The sequence below is a fragment of the Drosophila rhopaloa genome, unplaced genomic scaffold, assembly GCF_018152115.1.
Source record: "Drosophila rhopaloa isolate 14029-0021.01 unplaced genomic scaffold, ASM1815211v1 contig_115, whole genome shotgun sequence".
Lineage (NCBI taxonomy): Eukaryota > Metazoa > Arthropoda > Insecta > Diptera > Drosophilidae > Drosophila > Drosophila rhopaloa.
This window is the reverse complement of record NW_025334990.1, coordinates 19346638-19364863: the sequence shown is the minus strand read 5'-3', so window position 1 is coordinate 19364863 and position 18226 is coordinate 19346638. Positions and strand designations below refer to the sequence as shown.

General features: G+C 47.9%; 4 protein-coding genes across 7 annotated transcripts in view; 1 reads left to right on the top strand and 3 right to left on the bottom strand.

Annotated features, from left to right (window-relative positions):
• Nucleotides 1-1125, bottom strand: part of LOC108047935 (sodium channel protein 60E) — a 34881-nt gene extending 33756 nt beyond the window's left edge. The window contains 2 exon segments of the mRNA XM_017128361.2: nt 204-361; nt 1020-1125. The gene's annotated coding sequence lies outside the window, so the exon portion shown is untranslated.
• Nucleotides 1126-1942: 817 nt separating this feature from the next.
• LOC108047946 (angiotensin-converting enzyme) lies at nt 1943-5466 on the top strand. The gene is made up of 4 exons (XM_017128377.2): nt 1943-3190; nt 4358-4924; nt 4985-5298; nt 5360-5466. Exons 1-4 carry the CDS (start codon nt 1944-1946, stop codon nt 5374-5376), a joined length of 2145 nt encoding a protein of 714 aa, XP_016983866.2. The 5' UTR covers nt 1943; the 3' UTR covers nt 5377-5466.
• Nucleotides 5467-5543: 77 nt separating this feature from the next.
• Nucleotides 5544-12617, bottom strand: LOC108047947 (sodium/potassium-transporting ATPase subunit beta-1-interacting protein). Of its 4 annotated transcripts, none has more exons than XM_017128380.2 (7): nt 11212-11599; nt 11012-11149; nt 10868-10948; nt 10620-10811; nt 10498-10558; nt 9588-9642; nt 6818-6928 (listed from the first exon to the last, which is right to left on the bottom strand). In XM_017128380.2, exons 1-7 carry the CDS (start codon nt 11269-11271, stop codon nt 6916-6918), a joined length of 600 nt encoding a protein of 199 aa, XP_016983869.1. In that variant the 5' UTR covers nt 11272-11599; the 3' UTR covers nt 6818-6915. The 4 variants fall into 4 exon arrangements, with proteins under 4 accessions (XP_016983868.1, XP_016983869.1, XP_016983867.1 ...); XM_017128378.1 differs by lacking the exon at nt 6818-6928 and adding an exon at nt 12559-12617 and having other exon boundaries at nt 7067-9642; XM_044457214.1 differs by lacking the exon at nt 6818-6928 and adding an exon at nt 7067-8164 and having other exon boundaries at nt 9001-9642.
• A 985-nt stretch (nt 12618-13602) lies between these two features.
• On the bottom strand, nt 13603-18167 carry LOC108047949. The gene is made up of 3 exons (XM_017128382.1): nt 17606-18167; nt 15783-16725; nt 13603-15720 (listed from the first exon to the last, which is right to left on the bottom strand). Exons 1-3 carry the CDS (start codon nt 17697-17699, stop codon nt 15171-15173), a joined length of 1587 nt encoding a protein of 528 aa, XP_016983871.1. The 5' UTR covers nt 17700-18167; the 3' UTR covers nt 13603-15170.
• Nucleotides 18168-18226: the final 59 nt, after the last annotated feature.

Here is an 18226-nt window from a genome sequence, read left to right as displayed (position 1 = left end):
TGCCAGTTGGCCCCTAAAGTTGTGCTACAAATCCTCTTCTCAGTCCCCCCCCGCCATTTTCAGCTCTCGCACGAAAGGAAGAACGAAGGGATACGACACGAGGCGAAGCGAAAGTGTGGCCGCCTAGTTAAGTGCACATCAAGAGCTAATTTATGGCCCCACATTGTGGTTACCTCCCCACCCATTTCAAGGTTCGATTTTACCTCTAAACATTGGCCATAAGTTGTTTACTATCCGCTGCAGTTGTAATTCTGGTTGCTTGATGTTCGGGATAATAGCTGGGCTTTATGTAATCGCTTATATGCGTTCACTATGGCTATTTCTATTTCTATATCTATTTTCGTATTTTACTTTCTTGGGCCTGCAATACGGGCACACACACACTATTGCACTTCACTTTCGCCTCGCTTTCCACTCTTACACTTCCACTTCCATTTCCAATTCCCAACACTGGCCCAATCACTATTCCCGATTCAGTTGTTGTTGCTCCTGCGGCTGTGTTTTATTTGATTTTATTTTACATTAATTACATTTTTATTTAGTCGCAACTGTGCAACAATGTGGATGGGAATGGGGGTGGTAGTGGTGTGGGGAAACGGAACCAGCAACAAAAACAGAAACAACACAAAGCAAAAAACTTGGGGCACGCACAGTGTTTGACACACACACACACACACACATACACTCCAGCGGACTGAGAAGTGTTATTACAATTTACTGTTGATTTCTTTCGCGGCCCTGCAAGTGAGAGCGAGCGGGATAGCCAGGGGCCTCCCTGCCAGTGTGTGTGTCTGTGTGCGAAAGCGTGCGAAAGAGCGCGAAAATGTAGGTTAGTTTCCGCCGTGGCCCCTCCCCCGCGCAACAGCAGCAGCAAGAACAACATGCAGCACACATTTCACTCTATTTTTGGGCGCTGAAGAATTTTCCTCGCACAGAATGCACTTGTTCTGCTAACGCGTACGGCTAAGTGTGTGCGCGGGTCCTTTCTGCGATATTTCTCTAGCCTTTTCAGGCCTTACACTGCCTTCCACCGCTTTTCACCATATTCCTTGTGCTTTTTCACTTCACACATAGACACTGGGCCACTGTACGTACGTGCGCTCGCATGGCGACTGCTCGGTTCTAAGGTTCGTCGGCGACTGAGCTCGGCTAACGGGTTTTCCTTTCCGTTTGACGTAATCTGCAGGGCGACCGCGATGCAGAGCGATGAAAAAACACACACAGCACACATCAAATTCCCCCGTATTCTGCCGAAAAAGGACTCGTCAGGGAAATTCTCTCTCGCTGTCGTGCGCGCACTTTCTCCGCGCCCTCGCGTTTGCTTGCAGGTCAGCCGGCATAAACAAATGCCGTGCCACATGCCACACGACCGACTTCCCCCTATTCGTCCGATTTAAATTCCGATTCCGAATCCTTCGCTGCTGCACCGCGGGCCAAAAGAGATCCCCGCCACCGTCCCTTTTTTGCTGCAGAGAAAATGTCAAAATGATTAAGCTTGAATATGGGCCACTGGCTAACAAAACCAGCAGCATGCGGACGCTGTTCATCAGTCTAAAATGGTGTAAGGATGCCTTCCGCCTTCCCCTCTGCGATTTTTGCCTCTGGCTGGCACTCGCCGCGTATACGTAATGTCGGAACCAGCACGCGACGTATACGCAACGTTGGCTCGAGAGATCGCTAGCTGGGGTTCTTTCATTTCGCAATGGCAGATAAGCTCAGAGCTCCGTCCCCAAAGTGATAAGCTCGCAACTCGTCTGGCAGCTCAGTTCTATTCGAGATTCCGCACGAGTCGGAAGCAAAACCCAAGCCGAATATACAAGGCCACTGGCTAACAAAGCCAGCAACATGCGGACGCTGCTCATCAATCTAAAATGGTGTAAGGACGCATTCCGCCTTCCCCTCTGCGATTTTTACCTCTGGCTGGCACACTCCGCGTATACGTAATGTCGGAACCAGCACGTGACGTATACGCAACGTTGGCTCGCGAGATCGCTAGCTGGGGTTCTTTCGTTTCGCAATGGCAGATAAGCTCAGAGCTCCGTCCCCAAAGTGATAAACTCGCAACTCGTCTGGAAGCTCAGTTCTATTCGAGATTCCGCCCGAGTCGGAAGCAAAGCCCAAGCCGAATTTACAAGCACCCAGATAAGCTTATCGAGGCGAAGCGGAAGCCACCCCAGGCCATAATGCGGCTGTCATTGTTAGGAGTACCCTTTCTGATCCTCCTGCTGATCTCGTCGGGGGACTGCCTCTCCAGATCCAATCACACTGCGGGAAATGAAGTGTCCACCAAGCGGATCCTTGATATGGCCACTAGCCGCATGCGCAACATCTGGTCTTTACAGCGCAGGATCTTCCTCCAGCTCACGGCCAAGGGCAAGTCGCCGCTGGGCGGACAAGTGTTGAACGCCAAGCAGGAGGTGGAGGCGGAGACCTACCGACTGCTCTACGATCTGGCTGCTAACCTAAGTGTAGTGCCAGTGGCACAACTGGATGACCCACTTATGCGCAGGCGTGTTCAGCGCATGGCCAAGCTGCAGCTGCAGGGACTCCGGCCAAAGGACTACGAGCAGGCCAAGGACCTTCTGCGGCAAACGCACAGTTTTGTGAGCGGCCAGCTGGTTTGCCAACAGGAGGATTGCTCAGCCCATGGCCCCCTGGCCATGTACCCACAGATCGTGAATAAAAACATGCGCACCAAGCTTTACGAGGATCTCTTTGCCAACTGGTTTGCCTGGCGCAAAGCAGTCAACGAGAAGGAGACGGCCAAGTCCACTTTTATCGATTACGTGCGCCTTCTGAGGATCGCAGCCACCTACAACGGGCACGTGACGCCCTCGCGCACCTGGTACCTCAACTACGACACGGAGAACTTTCAGGCGGAACTAGAGGCGGTCGTTTGGGAGATCATGCCACTCTACCGCGAGCTACACGCTTATCTGCGCCACGAGGTGCAGTCAACCTACCCCAAGGCGGACACAAAAAGTGACGGCGCCATATCGGCACCCATAATGGACCAGATCCTGTCGCAGGACTGGTACCCGCACCAGTTCTTCCGTACCCCGCACCAGGGCAAACAGCATCAGCTGCCCTCTGTTCATCGCCGTTTGGAGGAGGTACTAGTAACGCCCGTCAAGATCAACCGCAAAGCCGCCGAGTTCTTTGAATCGCTGGGTCTAAATGTTCTCACAGAGTAAGTAATTGATGAATATTTTACACTTAAAAATTTTCCAAATTTCGATCAGCATTTTAGTTTTAAAACTTAAATATTACATTTTTGTTTTTTATCTCACCGGCAAAAATTCTATGCTCCAGATTATTATTTAATTCATTATTTAAGTTGTAAAGCAATACATTAAAAATGTTCTACCAAATGTTCTATAATGCCTTGCGTTACCACAGCCTCCTGTCCCTGACTGGTCGCACCAGGACATGTTCAATTTGCACGATCCATGCCTACAGAATATACCAACACGCTTTTTTATACCCTTGCAGAGGGTATTATAATTTTGGTCAAAAGTGTGCAACGCAGTGAAGGAGACATCTCCGACCCTATAAAGTATATATATTCTTGATCAGGATCACCTCCTGAGTTGATATAGCCATGTCCGTCTGTCCGTCTGTCCGTCTGTCCGTCTGTCCGTCTGTCCGTCTGTCTGTCCGTCTGTCTGTTTCTACGCGAACTAGTCTCTCAGTTTTAAAGATATCGAATTGAAACTTTGCACACACCCTTCTTTCCTTTGCACGCAGTATATAAGTCGGAACGGCCGGGATCGGCCGACTATATCCTATAGCTGCCATATAACTGATTGATCGGAAATGCCATAACTCTGCTGTTTGTTAAGTTAGGAAGTTGGGACTTTCTATGGGTTTTATATTTGGCCAATCAATCCGACGTACCAAATTTCATAAGGATCGGCCGACTATATCTTATAGCTGCCATATAACTGATTGATCGGAAATGCCATAACTTTGGTGTTTGTTAAGTTAGGAAGTTGGGATTTTCTATGGGTTTTATTTTTGCCTAATCAATCCGACATATCAAATTTCATAAGGATCGGCCGACTATATTCTATAGCTGCCATATAACTGAACGATTGGAAATGATATTACTTTGGTGCTTTTAAAGTTAGGAAGTTGGGATTTTTATGAGTATTAAGAATGCATTATGAATGATTTTGGAGAATATAATTTGCAGAATATTCTGCAAGGGTATTTCAACTTCGGCTCCGCCCGAAGTTAGCTTTCCTTTCTTGTTTTAGTTATATTTCATTTCCCAATATTTTAAATACCTAAAAGTGGGACCCATGTAACCCTTAAATACCTTTGTATGAGCTACTCAAAAATCTCTCCTACCCAGGAATTTCTACGATCTCTACTCGCGGAGAATGAAGGACGACGAGGGAGGGCCGGACTGCAAGTCGCAAGTGTACTATTTCCCGCCGGACGTGGCACTACGCTACTGCCCCAAATTGGACTACAAGAAGCTGATGCAGACCCATGGCACAATGGCTGAACTTCAGTACTACCTCTACAAGGAGCAGCTGCCGTTCGGGTTGGACACGGAGCCATGTCCTGGTTTCGGCGCTGCCATGGCTGAGACAGTTGTTTTGGCCTCAGGCACTGCGCGCCACCTGCACCGCCTCCACATCCTGCTGAACGACAGTCTCACGGAGCAGCAGTCGCTCAACAGACTCTTTCGCATGGGCGTACACACTCTGATAGCCGTCCCACAGTACTTCATTAATGACAAGTTCTTGGTGGACGTGATGGACGGACGGATCGGGGTGAAGGACTACAACTGCGCCTACTGGGGTCTGCAGGATAAATTCGCCGGAGTCCAGCCGCCATCGCAAAGGAACAACAAGGACTTCGATTTGGACTTTAAGTTCTATCGTGGCATGAACCCGGAAACCTCCAACACCAAGTCTGTTACAATACTTGTTATTGATTGTTGACACCTTTCTATCCACTGGCTCTTACACAGAAAATTCATTGCCGAGATCCTGGGCTTCCAGTTCTATCGCTCCTTCTGCCTGGCGAGTGGCCAATACAAGCCCGGAGATCCCAAATTCCCGCTGCACAACTGCGACTTCTACGACAGCAAGGAGGCGGGAAAGAAAATGCGCGACATGATGCAGCTGGGAGCCACTCGCCACTGGCGTGATGTCATGGAGATTGCCACCGGGGAGCGTAAGTTGAGCGGACGCGGCATCCTGGAGTACTTTGCCCCACTCTTCACTTGGCTGAAGGAGCGCAATAAGCAGCTGGACATCGAGCCAGGCTGGGATGCAGACGAATGTAAGTATGGAAGAAGGAATCTATGCTTCACATTATAGCCTGTTTTCTTTTTTGATTGCAGTGTGTCGCAGGGACTAAAGTCCCAAGTATGCTATTCCCACTTATCTTACCTTATCGCATAGAATAAACATATATAAACATACCAATAAAACCAGAGCGTACGACCTATGTAAGTATTCTTAAGGTTTTGCCAGGACTAGCTGATCAAGAATATATATAACCTTTATATACTACAACACACGCAATGGTATAATGATCGATCGTATATTTTAGGTGTTTATTTACAAAGGCACTTTGGTAAATCGACAGAAACTTACGTCTACTTTAGCACTACACATATCGTTAAGTTAGGTGTAAACTACTCATTTGGGTGGAGAGCGAAGTGGGGAACCTTCAGGGTTATGGTCGTGGCTTGATGATCGATGGGAGAGGATGAAGACGAAGGACGGACTGGGCGAATACCTCTACATAGGGCCGCTTCACATGGTCGTCTCCGAGTCTGGCGGCGTGTGGTAGTTTAGATTATAGGCAGGCGGACCGTTGTTAAGAAAGGCCATCGAGCGGATGCTTTCCCGCGAGGCAGTCCGCTTGGAGAAGGACATGGCGTAAGCTGGCGCCGGATCCATTGGCGGCGGCGGAAGATAGTGCTGCTGCTGATGCTGCTGCTGCAGGTGCATGGGATGCTGCTGGTAGAGGGGCGGAGTGCAGGGCGCCTGCGGTGGAATGGCACTGGCCCCGTTCAGTCCGGCGAACACGTTCTCGCCCGCGGCATTCCCGTAGGCGGTGGATAGCGGTCGCGAACCGTGAAAATTCGAGTAACTGGAGCGCACCGAGGGCGGCCGGTTGTTGTACAGCAGCTCATCGTTCAGGTGGGTGGTGGAGTGCTGGTAACTGGGATTGAAGTGGCCTCCTCCGCCCGACTGCAGGGTGGTCACTGTGGCAGCGGATGGCAGTGGTGGTGGTGGTGGAAGAGTCGGCGAACCCGGGTCCTCCAACACCCCCTGGCCATTTGTGTTGTAGTAGATGGGGTCCAACGGAATGTTCTTGCGGTAGCTGTGGTAGTGGTGGCGGTTGCTCTTGCCCAGACTGCCCAACTGACTGCCGGAAGCGTTCGTGTTGTTCACAATGTCATTGTTGAGCGAGTGCAGGTTGGAGGCTGTCAGCGAGAGCTTGTCCTGGCGGTGGAAAGAGCCCAGGTGCGGCTGCTGTTGTTGCTGTTGCAACTGCTGGTCGATGATCTTTGTCACCGGGTTCTGATGGTACTTCCGTCGGGAGCTGCGAGTGCTGCTCCGCACATAGCTGCCGCTGCTACTGTCCGCTCCGCCGCCATGTCCGCTGTGCCCGTGCTTGGATCTCAGTGTGCCGCTGGAGCCGTGATGCGAACGCCTGGTGCTGCTCCCTCCTCCACTAGACTGCCTTCCATGTGTGCCGCGCGCCATCACCGACCGTCGCTTGACTCGCCTCGGAGTCATCGGCTTGGGACTTAGCTCGCCGCCATCCTGGTCGCCTCGGGGATCGCCCAGCCCCAGCCCCATGGAGTGGCTGCCATGCCGGATGGTGTCGCTGCTGCTGCCGAATTCGATGGAGTACAGCGACTGGCGATGCTTGGACTGCTTGCTAATGTGCTTCACTGCGCCGGGAAGAACAAGGATGGATCAGTAGGAGATTGGCAAGACCGATAAGCCGCAAAAATATTGTTCAAAGTTACCTGTGGTTAGCTTTGAGTGTGTGTTTGTGATTGGAGCTGTTAAACAAGTTGGATTAGCTACGTTCGGAGATAGTCGAGAGTTAGCGGTTGGTTAGAGCCACAAATGCTACAGAAAGCCAGCTACCAGTGAAAAAACAACTTAGCAGGATAGATGGATCGGCTACGAAGAAGGCTTCCGAGACAGATAGAGAGAACCCTCAGTTTGGTGTAAATGAACATTTTATTGGAAACGCTTCGAATCTCGTCGAGAATTGGCACCAGTCAGCGCGATTCGCATGGCTAAAGATCAAGATCGAGGATTTATCTAAACAGTAAATAGTGTCTATGCTACATGGATTTGGATCTGCTCTGCTAATGCATTTGTGTGGCCTCAAGCTTAATACTAGACTTAACAGTTTTATAGATTTTGTATCTTTACGTTTGTATAACGGATCTCGCACTTAACTCAATAGGCAACTTCTTGTTTGTGTTCGACAACTAACGTTTGCATCGTAGTACATTTCGAAGTTTGTGGTAAATGTGTGTATATCGTATATTAGTTAAACAACAAAAGGCAGCTCTTAGGGAGGCTGCGCTCTCCCGCACATAACATCAGTATATATGTATAACTTGTATACTCTAATCTCTATTCCGACATTCATCCAAGGCATCTGGTTGCAATTGGCGCTAAATTTTATTTATCTCGCTTGCATTCTCAACAAATTTTCATATCCTCCGCTTGATAATTATTTTTGTGACATTTTCGTTTTCTAAATAATCGTTTTGTCGTTCATGTTTGTTTTCGTTTATCACAGATCAACATAAAATTGTTAGGCTTTGCATTCTGTCTCGACTTTCCACGCCTTCTATCACAATTCTGGGAAAGTCTACTGTTTGCACGTATGTATGTGAATGATTACTTAGTTTTACATAATTAATGTCAGCTCTGCAAGGCATCATCCAATAGTAAAACGCTCACATGGGAAGCTAGGGTTAGGCCCTATTCTTAGCCAGGTGTAGCCGACTGGTTAGGCACAACAAAGAAACAGCAACACCTATATATATGTATGAAGGGTTGTGTGTGTGTGGATCGAGTGATCCTGGTAGAGTTAGTAACAGGCGTCCTGCCTAGGCAGAGAGCTTCAGTAAGAGAGAGAGGATGAGCAAGTGCAGCGGGACGTACTTAAGTCTTGGGGTCGGATTAATCTAGGCCTGCACGCCCACTATCGAGTTGCAGAATGAGCGGGGACGGGACTTTTGGCCGTTGGCACTGCGACCACTCCTCCGATTCACATGCGGAGCAGCCTCAACTTCCGCCTGCTCCACCAGACGATCGTCGCTCTGGGCGCGCACTACATATCCCGGCGGAGGAGCCCGAATCTGGTCGCAGAAATTCACGGGAATCGGGGGTCTAGGCCGGCGATTACTGCGTCGCACCATAGGCGAGCCATGTGGGACGGGAAGGGGGACCTGAACGGGTGGGCCAGATCCCAGCTTGCTGGGCACTGCATAGCGCTCCACCACCTCTGGCGAGAGATCGACATAGGGCGCCTGCCCCAAGCGCTGATGGATGTGGGGTCGTGCCACCGGCGGGGGCGGAGGCGTCAGCACGTGATCGTGATCTAGCTCAGACTCGCCATCCGCATCCTCGTCATACTGCATCTCCAGGCAGCTGTGCATGGGCACCGTGGGCAGGGGAATATGCGTGGGTCGGCGGGCATTGGTGTTTGGCCCAAGACGAATCGGAGAGGGCAGACCATTTTGGTCGTAGGGATAGGCGTTGTTGTTGGGACTAGAGCGAGAGTTGGAATGGAAGACGAGGTGGGGCTGGGCGTTGTTATTATCGCCCAGGAAGAGGCTGTTCGGAGTGGGACTTTGAAACGGGACGTAGGTTACGCCATGTTCGCCCGGAGCAAACTGCTGCAGGGAAAAGTTGTCCTCGTCCTCCTCGAGGTTCCGGGATAGGCGCTCGAGCGGACGGACGGGCGAGGACAGGCCCATGCCAGGATTCGGATCAACTCCTCCCGATACAGGGACGCCAGACTTGGGCGGCTTGGGCTTATGGTGGATGCGGGCGAAGTGGGAGCTGCCCTGAATGGAGTCGGGGCTCTGGAAGATGCTGTAGTTGCTGTTGCTTAGCGAGTTGCCGGCCAGGAAGGGATTGGAGTTTTGCAGCGAGGCGTACGATAGCGAGGGCGTGGTCTGGGGCGACATGGGACTGGGGCTAACAGGGCCCTTGGAATGGGCGTGCCGGAGCCGGCGCAGGCTGCTGCAGTTGCTCCCCTCGCCGCCTGTGCGCTGGGTTAGATGGTTGGTCGAAGGGTGACTGTGGGGTTGGAATGATGCGCTGTGGTTATTTGTCGTGTTTGTCGGCAGCAGCGAAGGCGAGCGCTGGTGGAGATTATTGTTGAGTGTATTATTGTTGCTGCCGCTCAACGGGTTGTTCTTGTTGAAGTGGTGTAGTTTGGGTTGCTGTTGTTGCTGATGATGAAAGAGTTTCAGTGAGTTCTGCTGCGGCTGCTGCTGCTGCAGTTGCAGATGCTTGTTTGATTGCATGGTGGCGCTTGCGGATGTTGTGGGTATACTTGTATAGCTCACGTACATTGGGTGCACCACGGTGTGCTGTGGACTCTTCGCGTCGCCGTTCATGAAATCGACTGCAAACCAGAAATTGATTAAGATGCTTTAACAGTAACCAGAAGAATACATCAGATATCGCAGGACACTGTGCAGCAGCCACAAGTTTTTAGTTTTATATAAGAGGTCAAGTCAAACCACTGTCAATAGCTCTTGCAAGAAATATACTATATCTTGGTTCTTATTTGTATAAATTATAAATATGTATCTAGTTTGTTTGCTAGCTATTAGTCACATTAACTTGCGATTTGTTAAAATTTCACGAATTTTCCAATTGCTAATTACATTAAAATTCCATGTTTTTTGAGCACTTATCTCAATGACGTCCTACTTTGTTTGTGCTGCACAGTGTCGTTGTCGATAAGCAAATACAATGTTGTGGTTTTCTTGAATATGAGTGTATGACTTAGATATAACATGGATTACAATACGAATATATGGCATGTTTGTATGTTTTTGTAGGCACTAGTTTAAAGGCGAGTTGCTCACAGTTCACATGGACACATTACAATGGTTGTTAATATTGGATAAAATATATGTTTAAATCGAAACAGTCATTTTATGAGGGGACAATCGCATTCTAGGGTGCGGGTTTTGGGTGGGGAGGCTAGAGCTTACATATCGACAACCTGATATATTCGACAACAACAATAAACATGGGCGGACTTCATGATGCCATTTCGTAGCTCGGTAATCATTCGTTACACACAAGGGAGGTAAGGTGAGGAGGGAAACACTTTACCATAGACACAGTGCACAGTGATACCCCAAAATTAAAGATTATGAAAGGGATGAGAAGGGGTTAGCGATGACCATACCCGGTTAGTGGGAAATGTGATAAACGAGCTTGGTTCGATTCAAATAGCGCCACTTACATCTGTCGTCCTCATCAAGAAATATGCAACTGATCAGAATCGCACCGAGTATGCCGAGCAGCTGTGAAAGTGGGGGAGACAATTAACACGATTCAGGTCACCTAAGTCAGTCGGGAACTCACCGCCAGGGCGCACTGCACCCCCGAGTGGGCGATCTCCACCAGCGGGTAGTCCAGCAGACAGCCCTCCACGTGCTCCGGTCTCGGGGGTAGGAGAAGATCATCCGCGGTCATGCTGTAAGTGGGCTTGCAGCCGTATCCGTTCGCCTCGAACCAGGAGACACCTCCAGTGCCCAGGCTGAGCAACTGACTGTTCTGTGGGGCGAGATTCGCTTAAGCCTTGATATATTTAGAAACAGCCATTAACTTACCCTGTCCAGCTGCCCCACATTCAAGTAGAAGCAAATGAGGAAGGCGTTCCAGCCGATCCACAGGAAGTTCCATATTAGATACTGCAAGCGGGCACACAAAATAAATTGGACTTATCGCAGAGATATGATAATCAGGGCACTTACGGTGATGATGTATTTAACGCGAAAGTGGTAGGCGCCGTAGAACCCGAATATGATGAACAGAATGTCGAAAAAGTTCACCAGGATGGGCGCCCACATGTATCCGAGGAAATCGAATACCTGGCGCTCGATAATGGTAATCTGCGGATCGATGGGGAGTCGTTATCGGGATCGTAAATCAGTCTGAATCGCGGAGTTCTCACCACTTGCAGGAAGCATATTGACAGCAAAAAGTGTCGCCGCGTACACGAGCACGAGCCCATCACATCGTCATTCTATTCAGAATTTGAATAACAAATATTTCCGCTCTCCCCGTCGCTATCTGTCTTTCCAGCTAGCTCTGTATTCCAGTCTAACGTCGCCTTATCGGGACTGGAACTGTTGGCTATCGGCGGCAGTAGCTGAAACTCCTTGTGGCATTTCCGCGTCGACTGCAGACCTGCTGCAAGTCAAGCGTGGCAAGTGCCGGTCTGGCTGTTGGCCTCTCACTCGCACCTAAATAACGCACAGGTACTGGTGTTTCCTTGGGGTTCAGGGGGTGGAAGCGGGAAAGAATGCAGCTGCACCGACGAGGAGCGAACAAAACCTGATCTGTGTGAACCGAGAACAAATAAAGAGAAATTAAACCAAATGAACCGCTCTACCGAGAGAAACTCTGCCTCAACAGTGCTGGGACGGGTACCTGGTATCTGTACCTAGGTAAATGGCAAGGTAGTTGCAAAAATAAGTACCTGGTAAAGGTAAAGGATACAAAATATTTTTCGACATGCAAATAAAGAAAAAATGTAAATAAATTATTTTGTTGGAGCTTTGTTTATAAATTGTTTTATAAATTGTTAACTTGGATAATGGTGCCAGCTAATTCCATGGAAAATCGCTTTAGAATTTAGTCATTTCACATTTCATTTTTTTGTTGTTTTTTAAGAAAAACTTTTTTCCCTAGGTACATATATTTAGGTACTCCCCAATAATGGTGCTCACACTTGCTAGCGCACGGGAATGCTCCCTACCAACACAATCAAAGCGGGGGGCTCACGTAACGTAAACCAAACCGAACTATGTATTTTCGCCCATTTCATCTGGGCGTTCACATATTGTCGATTTCAACAGCGTCTGCTTAGTGTCCAGGTCAAGTATGAGCAATTAATTAATTAGCACACAGCAGCATCTCCATTACGCCATGTCTATTTTAGTGGCCCCCATACAGATACAGATTCGATCGGTGATTGAAAGCGATCCCCGGTAATCAAGTTAAACAGTATTTTCAATGGACAACGCATGACGCGCTTTGTTTGTCACTGGAATATGACTCAAACACGGAATTTAATTTCGTTTGTTTTACGCTGGCCCACGGAAGCCCCACTCACACACGCATACAGAGGCACTGACCACCGCACATTCCCAAACACACACACAGGAGCAAGAGATATGCTTCCACTTTCCATATGTTTGAAAACTCTCCACCGCAGCGATATCTGCCCCAATCCACTTTACATAATGCGCAGCCACGGGGATTTATTATCTCGGAAATTAACGCTTTTCGGACTTACGTCAAGAATAAGTGCGCGAGCCAACAGGCAAAAACAATTGGAAACTATGTCGGACTGACCGTGTGCGGGTCTTGGAGGTATACCATGGGGCAACCGAGAAAAGTATATTCTAGTAATTTCACCCCAAAAATACCACACATTCAGATAATACCAAAATCCCACTGAGCAACATCTAACAGTACCACGAGCATACTTTGTGAATTGGGAATTTCACTCTATGAAAGTATCTTGTATCTTGCAAAGCGTATTAAAACTATTAACAGACATTTCCTACCTTTTAAAGATAGGTTTTAGATGATGGGTTTTTATTTTTTTTAATTTTCGTAAGCTATTTTTATTTAATACTCTTGTGAACTTATATTAAACATCGCTTAACTTGTTACTCCATCAAAGTATCTTATATCTTGCAGAGCGTTTTCAAATTATTAACCGACATTTCCTTCCGTATTAATTTTGTATATTCAATATTTGCGATTTCAGTAACAGGATTTTATTTTTATAAATCTTCTGAAGCTACTTTCAATTAATATTGTTTTGTACTTATATTGAACGTCGCTTAAGTTGTTACTCTATCAATATTAAAATTGTTAACACTCATTTCCTAGCCCATAAAGAATATCTATTCAATATTTGCCATTTCAGTGATAGGTTTTAAATAATCTTAAGTTGTTACTCAATCAAAGTATCTTGTACCTTGCAGAGCGTATATAAATTATTAACAGGCATTTCCTTCAATATAAAAATAATCTATTCAATATTTGCGATTTCAGCAATAGGTTTTTAATTTTATAAATCTTCGGAAGCTATTTTCAATTAATACTCTGAGCGTTCACATATTGTCGATTTATAATATTGATATGAATATTGACCTTATTTATTTCTGGATTTTCCAATTATTTTTTCGATTTTTCACTGAACCTCCAATGCCCTCCTTGAAGATATGCACATGAATTTCATAAAATTCCATTGGAAGTTTCCCACTCTCCCCGATACTTTAATCCCAGCAGCCATTTTTAAAATAGAAAGAAATGAAAGGCATTTTTTTCGGTTAGTTTAGTTTATTCTGTATGCATATTGTATAATTTGTGTTGTTACGGTTATTATACATAAATACATTTAATTATGTTCTTTATTCACAATACACGTGGGGTCATTCTGCTCCGATCGAAATTTCGCATTTCCAGTTCTCGTATTGAGTTCGGATTATTTTCGCGTGTCTGTGGACAAACACCATAAAATATATATTTCAAACTCAACATTATGCTCCACGTACATTCATATGCTACGCGCATTTTATTGTGGCTAAGTCAGCTTCGATTTCGAATTCAAATTCAATTTTCAATGCTCCAAGATGCTTTGCATTTTCGACTAGTCAATAGTAATATAATTCGTGTGATGTTTAGTTTAGCTAGTTTTTGAACTCGCAAGTTCTTCAATTCTGTTGTATTCAGTGTATTGTTTCGGCCGCAATGGTTCCTAACTTTCATCCTCCGCCCAATGTTTCATGTTTATTTACAGCAATTGAGAATATAATATAGTAAAATGTTCGCTACAGTTTCCTATAGTTGTCTTGGGGGCTGGGAATCGTTTCCGCTGATAGGTTCCTTTGCTAATATCTCACTAATCAGTAATCAGTAAATATATTTCTTCGTTTCTTTTTGTACAATAGACGCGTGTTATCTTTGAGTGTTATCAGTCGTTTTTCATTTACTTTACATGAATGTGCAGGGAAATTATTGTTAAGTTTTACTTGTAAATAATCCTCTCCTCCTCCGGTCGCGTCTCCTGCTCTTCTAAATATGTACGTTTGTATGCATATGCATACAGGTTGGTTACCAGAATTGTATTTCTAAATTGACACAGATAATTTAGGATCGATCACAAAGCGTAGTAAAAATGAGAAAAGATAGTACACCACACAGACAGGTAAGTAAAAAGGTGTCCGCCTCCGTGTATATGATACAATAATTACATGAATATATATCTATATATCAATATGTATGTGTGTGTGTATACATATATTTATAATAATATAATATGTTGGTTAGCTTTGGTTGGCTGTCCTCTCCCTCCTACTTTCTCCCCTCTCCTTTCTCTTTCCTCCAGACCTTGAAGTGTTCCAACAAATCGCACAGACCAAAACACGTTAATATACAATAACTCGACGTAATATGCCTGTTGCACATTCGTCCCGCTGCCACACAAAATGGGATTACATATCCCGGATGGTAATAGAATCAGCAGCGTTGTGCAACTGACAGCGGGTGAAAAGTGGGTGAGGGGGCTCGTGGGATCGCGGAATATTCACGGTTCAGTGGCTCAGGCGTGCTGGGAGTTATTCTTATCGCATAACGATGCGATTACGTTACATTACAGGACTTATGCATATGGGGAAGAATAGAGACAGTGGAGTGAGTGTCGTGTGTGGGTTGCTCGGTGCTCGCTCCTGGAATTAGATTCCCTGGACTATCTGTTAGGAATACATATAAATATGCTTCTACGCCTAGTCTGATCTGTTTCTGAATCTGGATGAGAGGCTGCGTCTATTGGCTGACAATGGATCAGTCAAACTTTACCAATTGCCCCAAGAGGGAAATCGTGGTCCAATCCCCTTACTTCTTGCTCTTGCGCTTCTGCTTGGGCTCCTCGCCCCCAGCTGTTGCGGAGGCTGATGCGGCTGCAGCTGCTGCAGCGGTGGCGACGGCGTTGAGGAGGTTGATGTTCGGCTTGACCGTTCCCTTCTTCTGGGTGGCCGGCTGTTGGGGAGTGGCCTGCGTGATGTTGTTGTTGGTGGGGGCTCCGGCACTAGCCGTTGCAGCGGTCTGGGATGACAGGTTGTTGGCCGGCGTGGCCGGCGTCTCGTCCAGGAAGAGCGGGTTCTTCACCTCCATCTCGCCTGTCGGCGCCAGGCCGGGGCACTCGTATACCGTGTAGTCGCCCTCCTCGTTGTCGTCGTCGCTCTCCACGTCCGACATGCCGCAGCTTCCATCAGTGGCCTGGTTTTCCATGGCGATGATCTGCTGCTTTTGGTGCTGGTAGTGGTACATCTGAGCGCTCTGTGCCAGCTTTCTGTCGCCGGATGGTGAGACATCCTTATTGGGCCCGGTTACTCCGTAGGCTGGGTACTCCACGTCGGCAGCCGCCTTGTGGCGATTGTGGAACCTGTCGAAATGAGATTGGTTACCTCCTGAAAAAGCCATTTACGCATATTCTGGTTTACTCACCAAGTCACTCCGAGCGCCAGCAACCCCACGGTCACCGCTGCACTAACTCCTGCTATCAAGGCCACAATGTACACCCCCATCTCGCTGTTCATGCCCAAGTGTTGTCGCAGCACAATCTGTTCCGGGCTGGCATCGTCACCATCCAGCAGGGTCAGATGAACCGGGGCCTTGCTCTGCTTCTGCAGCTTGTTGATCAGGGCATTGAGTTCGTGGGGCGACTGTTCTTTGCCTTGGGGAAGATTTACACCCGCAACGGCTGCAGCCGCCACGGACTGCGGATTGATTCGGTGGAAATTGGCGTTGGCGGCGTCCAGGAGCTTGGGCGGCTCAACGGGCACGGGAGCCGGTACTGGAGTGGCAATCTTGGTCTTACTTCCGGAGCTGGCCACCTCGGGCGTGGGCTCAATTGGAGCATACTCCTCGTAGTCCTCCAGAGCCCGGGAATCCAGCTCCCCTGAAGGGTCGTTCGGGTTGTCGAAAAAGCGGGCATCGTTGGGGCCCACGGCAAAGGGAATCCGCTCGCGCAGCATGCTATTGCGGCTTGGGGCATTGCCCAAAGGGGCAAGTTGCGGCAAATTATGCAGGCGGGGCAGGTACAAAGGGCTCTGGACATTCGGCACCGCCTCCAGCGTACTGCCGTAGCTGGCCTCGGCCTCCGCGTTGTCGTACTGGTCGTACTGCTGGTTGAGGTTGTTCCCGTTGGCATCGTAGTCCTCCGCCTCCCGCTGCACCTGAAGCTCTTGCTGATGCTGGCGGTACCGCTCTCGCTCCAGCAGCTCCCGCTGGCGGTCCATCTTCAGGTTGATCTCCTGCAGCTGCTGGTCGAACTGCTGCTGTAGCCGGCGACGGGCGAACTGCTCCATCATCTGGGTCAGGAAGGCGTATTCCTGCTCGGACTGCCTATCCGCCATCACGGGCTCCTGGATGGGTCGTCGTCGGAGTCCTGCAAGGATTCGGATTTGGGTTGGACCAATTGATTAGTGGGCGCGGGCGAGGAGCTTATGCTAATGTTAATGAGCCTGGCCTGCGTGTCAGCGGTCGGAAAATAGAAAGTCTGTCGAAAATAGCGCCACACGAATGGTGGTCAGCCCCCCCAAAACAGAAAGGATTCGAAATAGACAAACAAAAGTCCGTTTTATTGCCAGAGGTTAAAAATAGACCAATTACACACGCGCCCAGGTCAAAGCGAGCAATCGTAGTAGAGTGAGGGAGACCAATATACAGACGGAGGACTGAGAACTGGGGCTTGTGACGTGTTCGGAAACTTTATCACACTTTGTTGTTTTTGTTGTTAGCCCAATATTGTTGCGCTCAAATCAAGTAATTTATATAAATGTATGTGCATCAACCTGCGTAGGTCAGACACTGGAAGTATAAAGACTCTTAAAAGTATGCTATGAAAAATGCTTCGCCATTTGTCCCTTGGGAACTGGGATTTCAATAGTAAATGTTTTGCTCTTTAAATAATTATGCACATTAAATCAAATTCAGAAACAATTTTAAAAAGGCTTTTTGGGTGATTTTTGACCTGTAGAGATTTTTTTTTTAAGAGTGCCCAAAGACTTCCACCTGTATGGGTGTAAAAAAAAGCTTATGCTTATGACGCTGCAGTTGACTTGATTTTCAATTTAACCGAAGCGAAGAGCGTGGGTGTTTGGGTTTGATTCGGGAAGTCTTCGCAGGACATACTATGCATGTATCTAGAGCAGGGGATACACAAAACGAAGTGACACCCTCCCCCTCTCTTCCCTTGCTTCATTCAGAGGCTCCAAACTTAAAAATTAGGCTGGGTAATGGGTGTAGTGTGCTATTTTTAGGCTTACCTGGGTATACGGACATTTCGCAATGACCCAAAATGCTGCAGAGCACCGTTGCAGCGAGGGCGAAGCTAACTTTGATTTCCAGGCGGGCCGCCATCTTGCACTTGGCACAAATACACAAATTGCACTTGCGAAATTTCTCCGTCCCTGTCTTTGTTCGGAAATTGCGAATGGAAATGGACCTAGCACTGCACGACCACGATTGCCATATGGCCGGTTGATGGGGCTTTGGCCAAAACGACGACGTCGACGGGGTTTATTGATTTTCGACTCCCACACTCGCAGCTGCTGGTGGTTGCTCCCCGAACTTTTCGTCTTTCCCCTACCCCCACTTTCCTTTGCACTTTTCGCGTGGGCGTGCAATATTTCTCGAAAATAACGTTAGTTAATGGCACTTTGCGATTCCCTTCAATAGGCTACCCTTGAATGGGGACACTTTGCACTGATACCGGCTGGCGAGAATGTCAAATAGTGCACTTTTCTCACAGATTGTAGGCGAAAAATGGACATATGGATGTGGCGATATAATCAAATCTGACTCGACTTCTGGGCCTCCGTTGCTGCTCCTTCGACGTATACCGTTATACTGAAAAAACTGAATGAGCCTGGCGGCGGCAAAGGCCC

Coding starts and splice junctions, on each gene's coding strand:
- LOC108047946 (XM_017128377.2), top strand. CDS start 1,944: ATGTCGGAACCAGCACGTGACGTATACGCAACGTTGGCTCGCGAGATC. Junction 3,191..4,357: donor GGTCTAAATGTTCTCACAGA/GTAAGTAATTGA, acceptor TCTCCTACCCAG/GAATTTCTACGATCTCTACT. Junction 4,925..4,984: donor CCGGAAACCTCCAACACCAA/GTCTGTTACAAT, acceptor GCTCTTACACAG/AAAATTCATTGCCGAGATCC.
- LOC108047947 (XM_017128378.1), bottom strand. CDS start 11,271: ATGGGCTCGTGCTCGTGTACGCGGCGACACTTTTTGCTGTCAATATGC. Junction 10,949..11,011: donor GCGTTAAATACATCATCACC/GTAAGTGCCCTG, acceptor GCCCGCTTGCAG/TATCTAATATGGAACTTCCT. Junction 10,812..10,867: donor ATGTGGGGCAGCTGGACAGG/GTAAGTTAATGG, acceptor CTCGCCCCACAG/AACAGTCAGTTGCTCAGCCT.
- LOC108047949 (XM_017128382.1), bottom strand. CDS start 17,699: ATGGCGGCCCGCCTGGAAATCAAAGTTAGCTTCGCCCTCGCTGCAACG. Junction 16,726..17,605: donor CGAAATGTCCGTATACCCAG/GTAAGCCTAAAA, acceptor GAATCCTTGCAG/GACTCCGACGACGACCCATC. Junction 15,721..15,782: donor CTGGCGCTCGGAGTGACTTG/GTGAGTAAACCA, acceptor TCATTTCGACAG/GTTCCACAATCGCCACAAGG.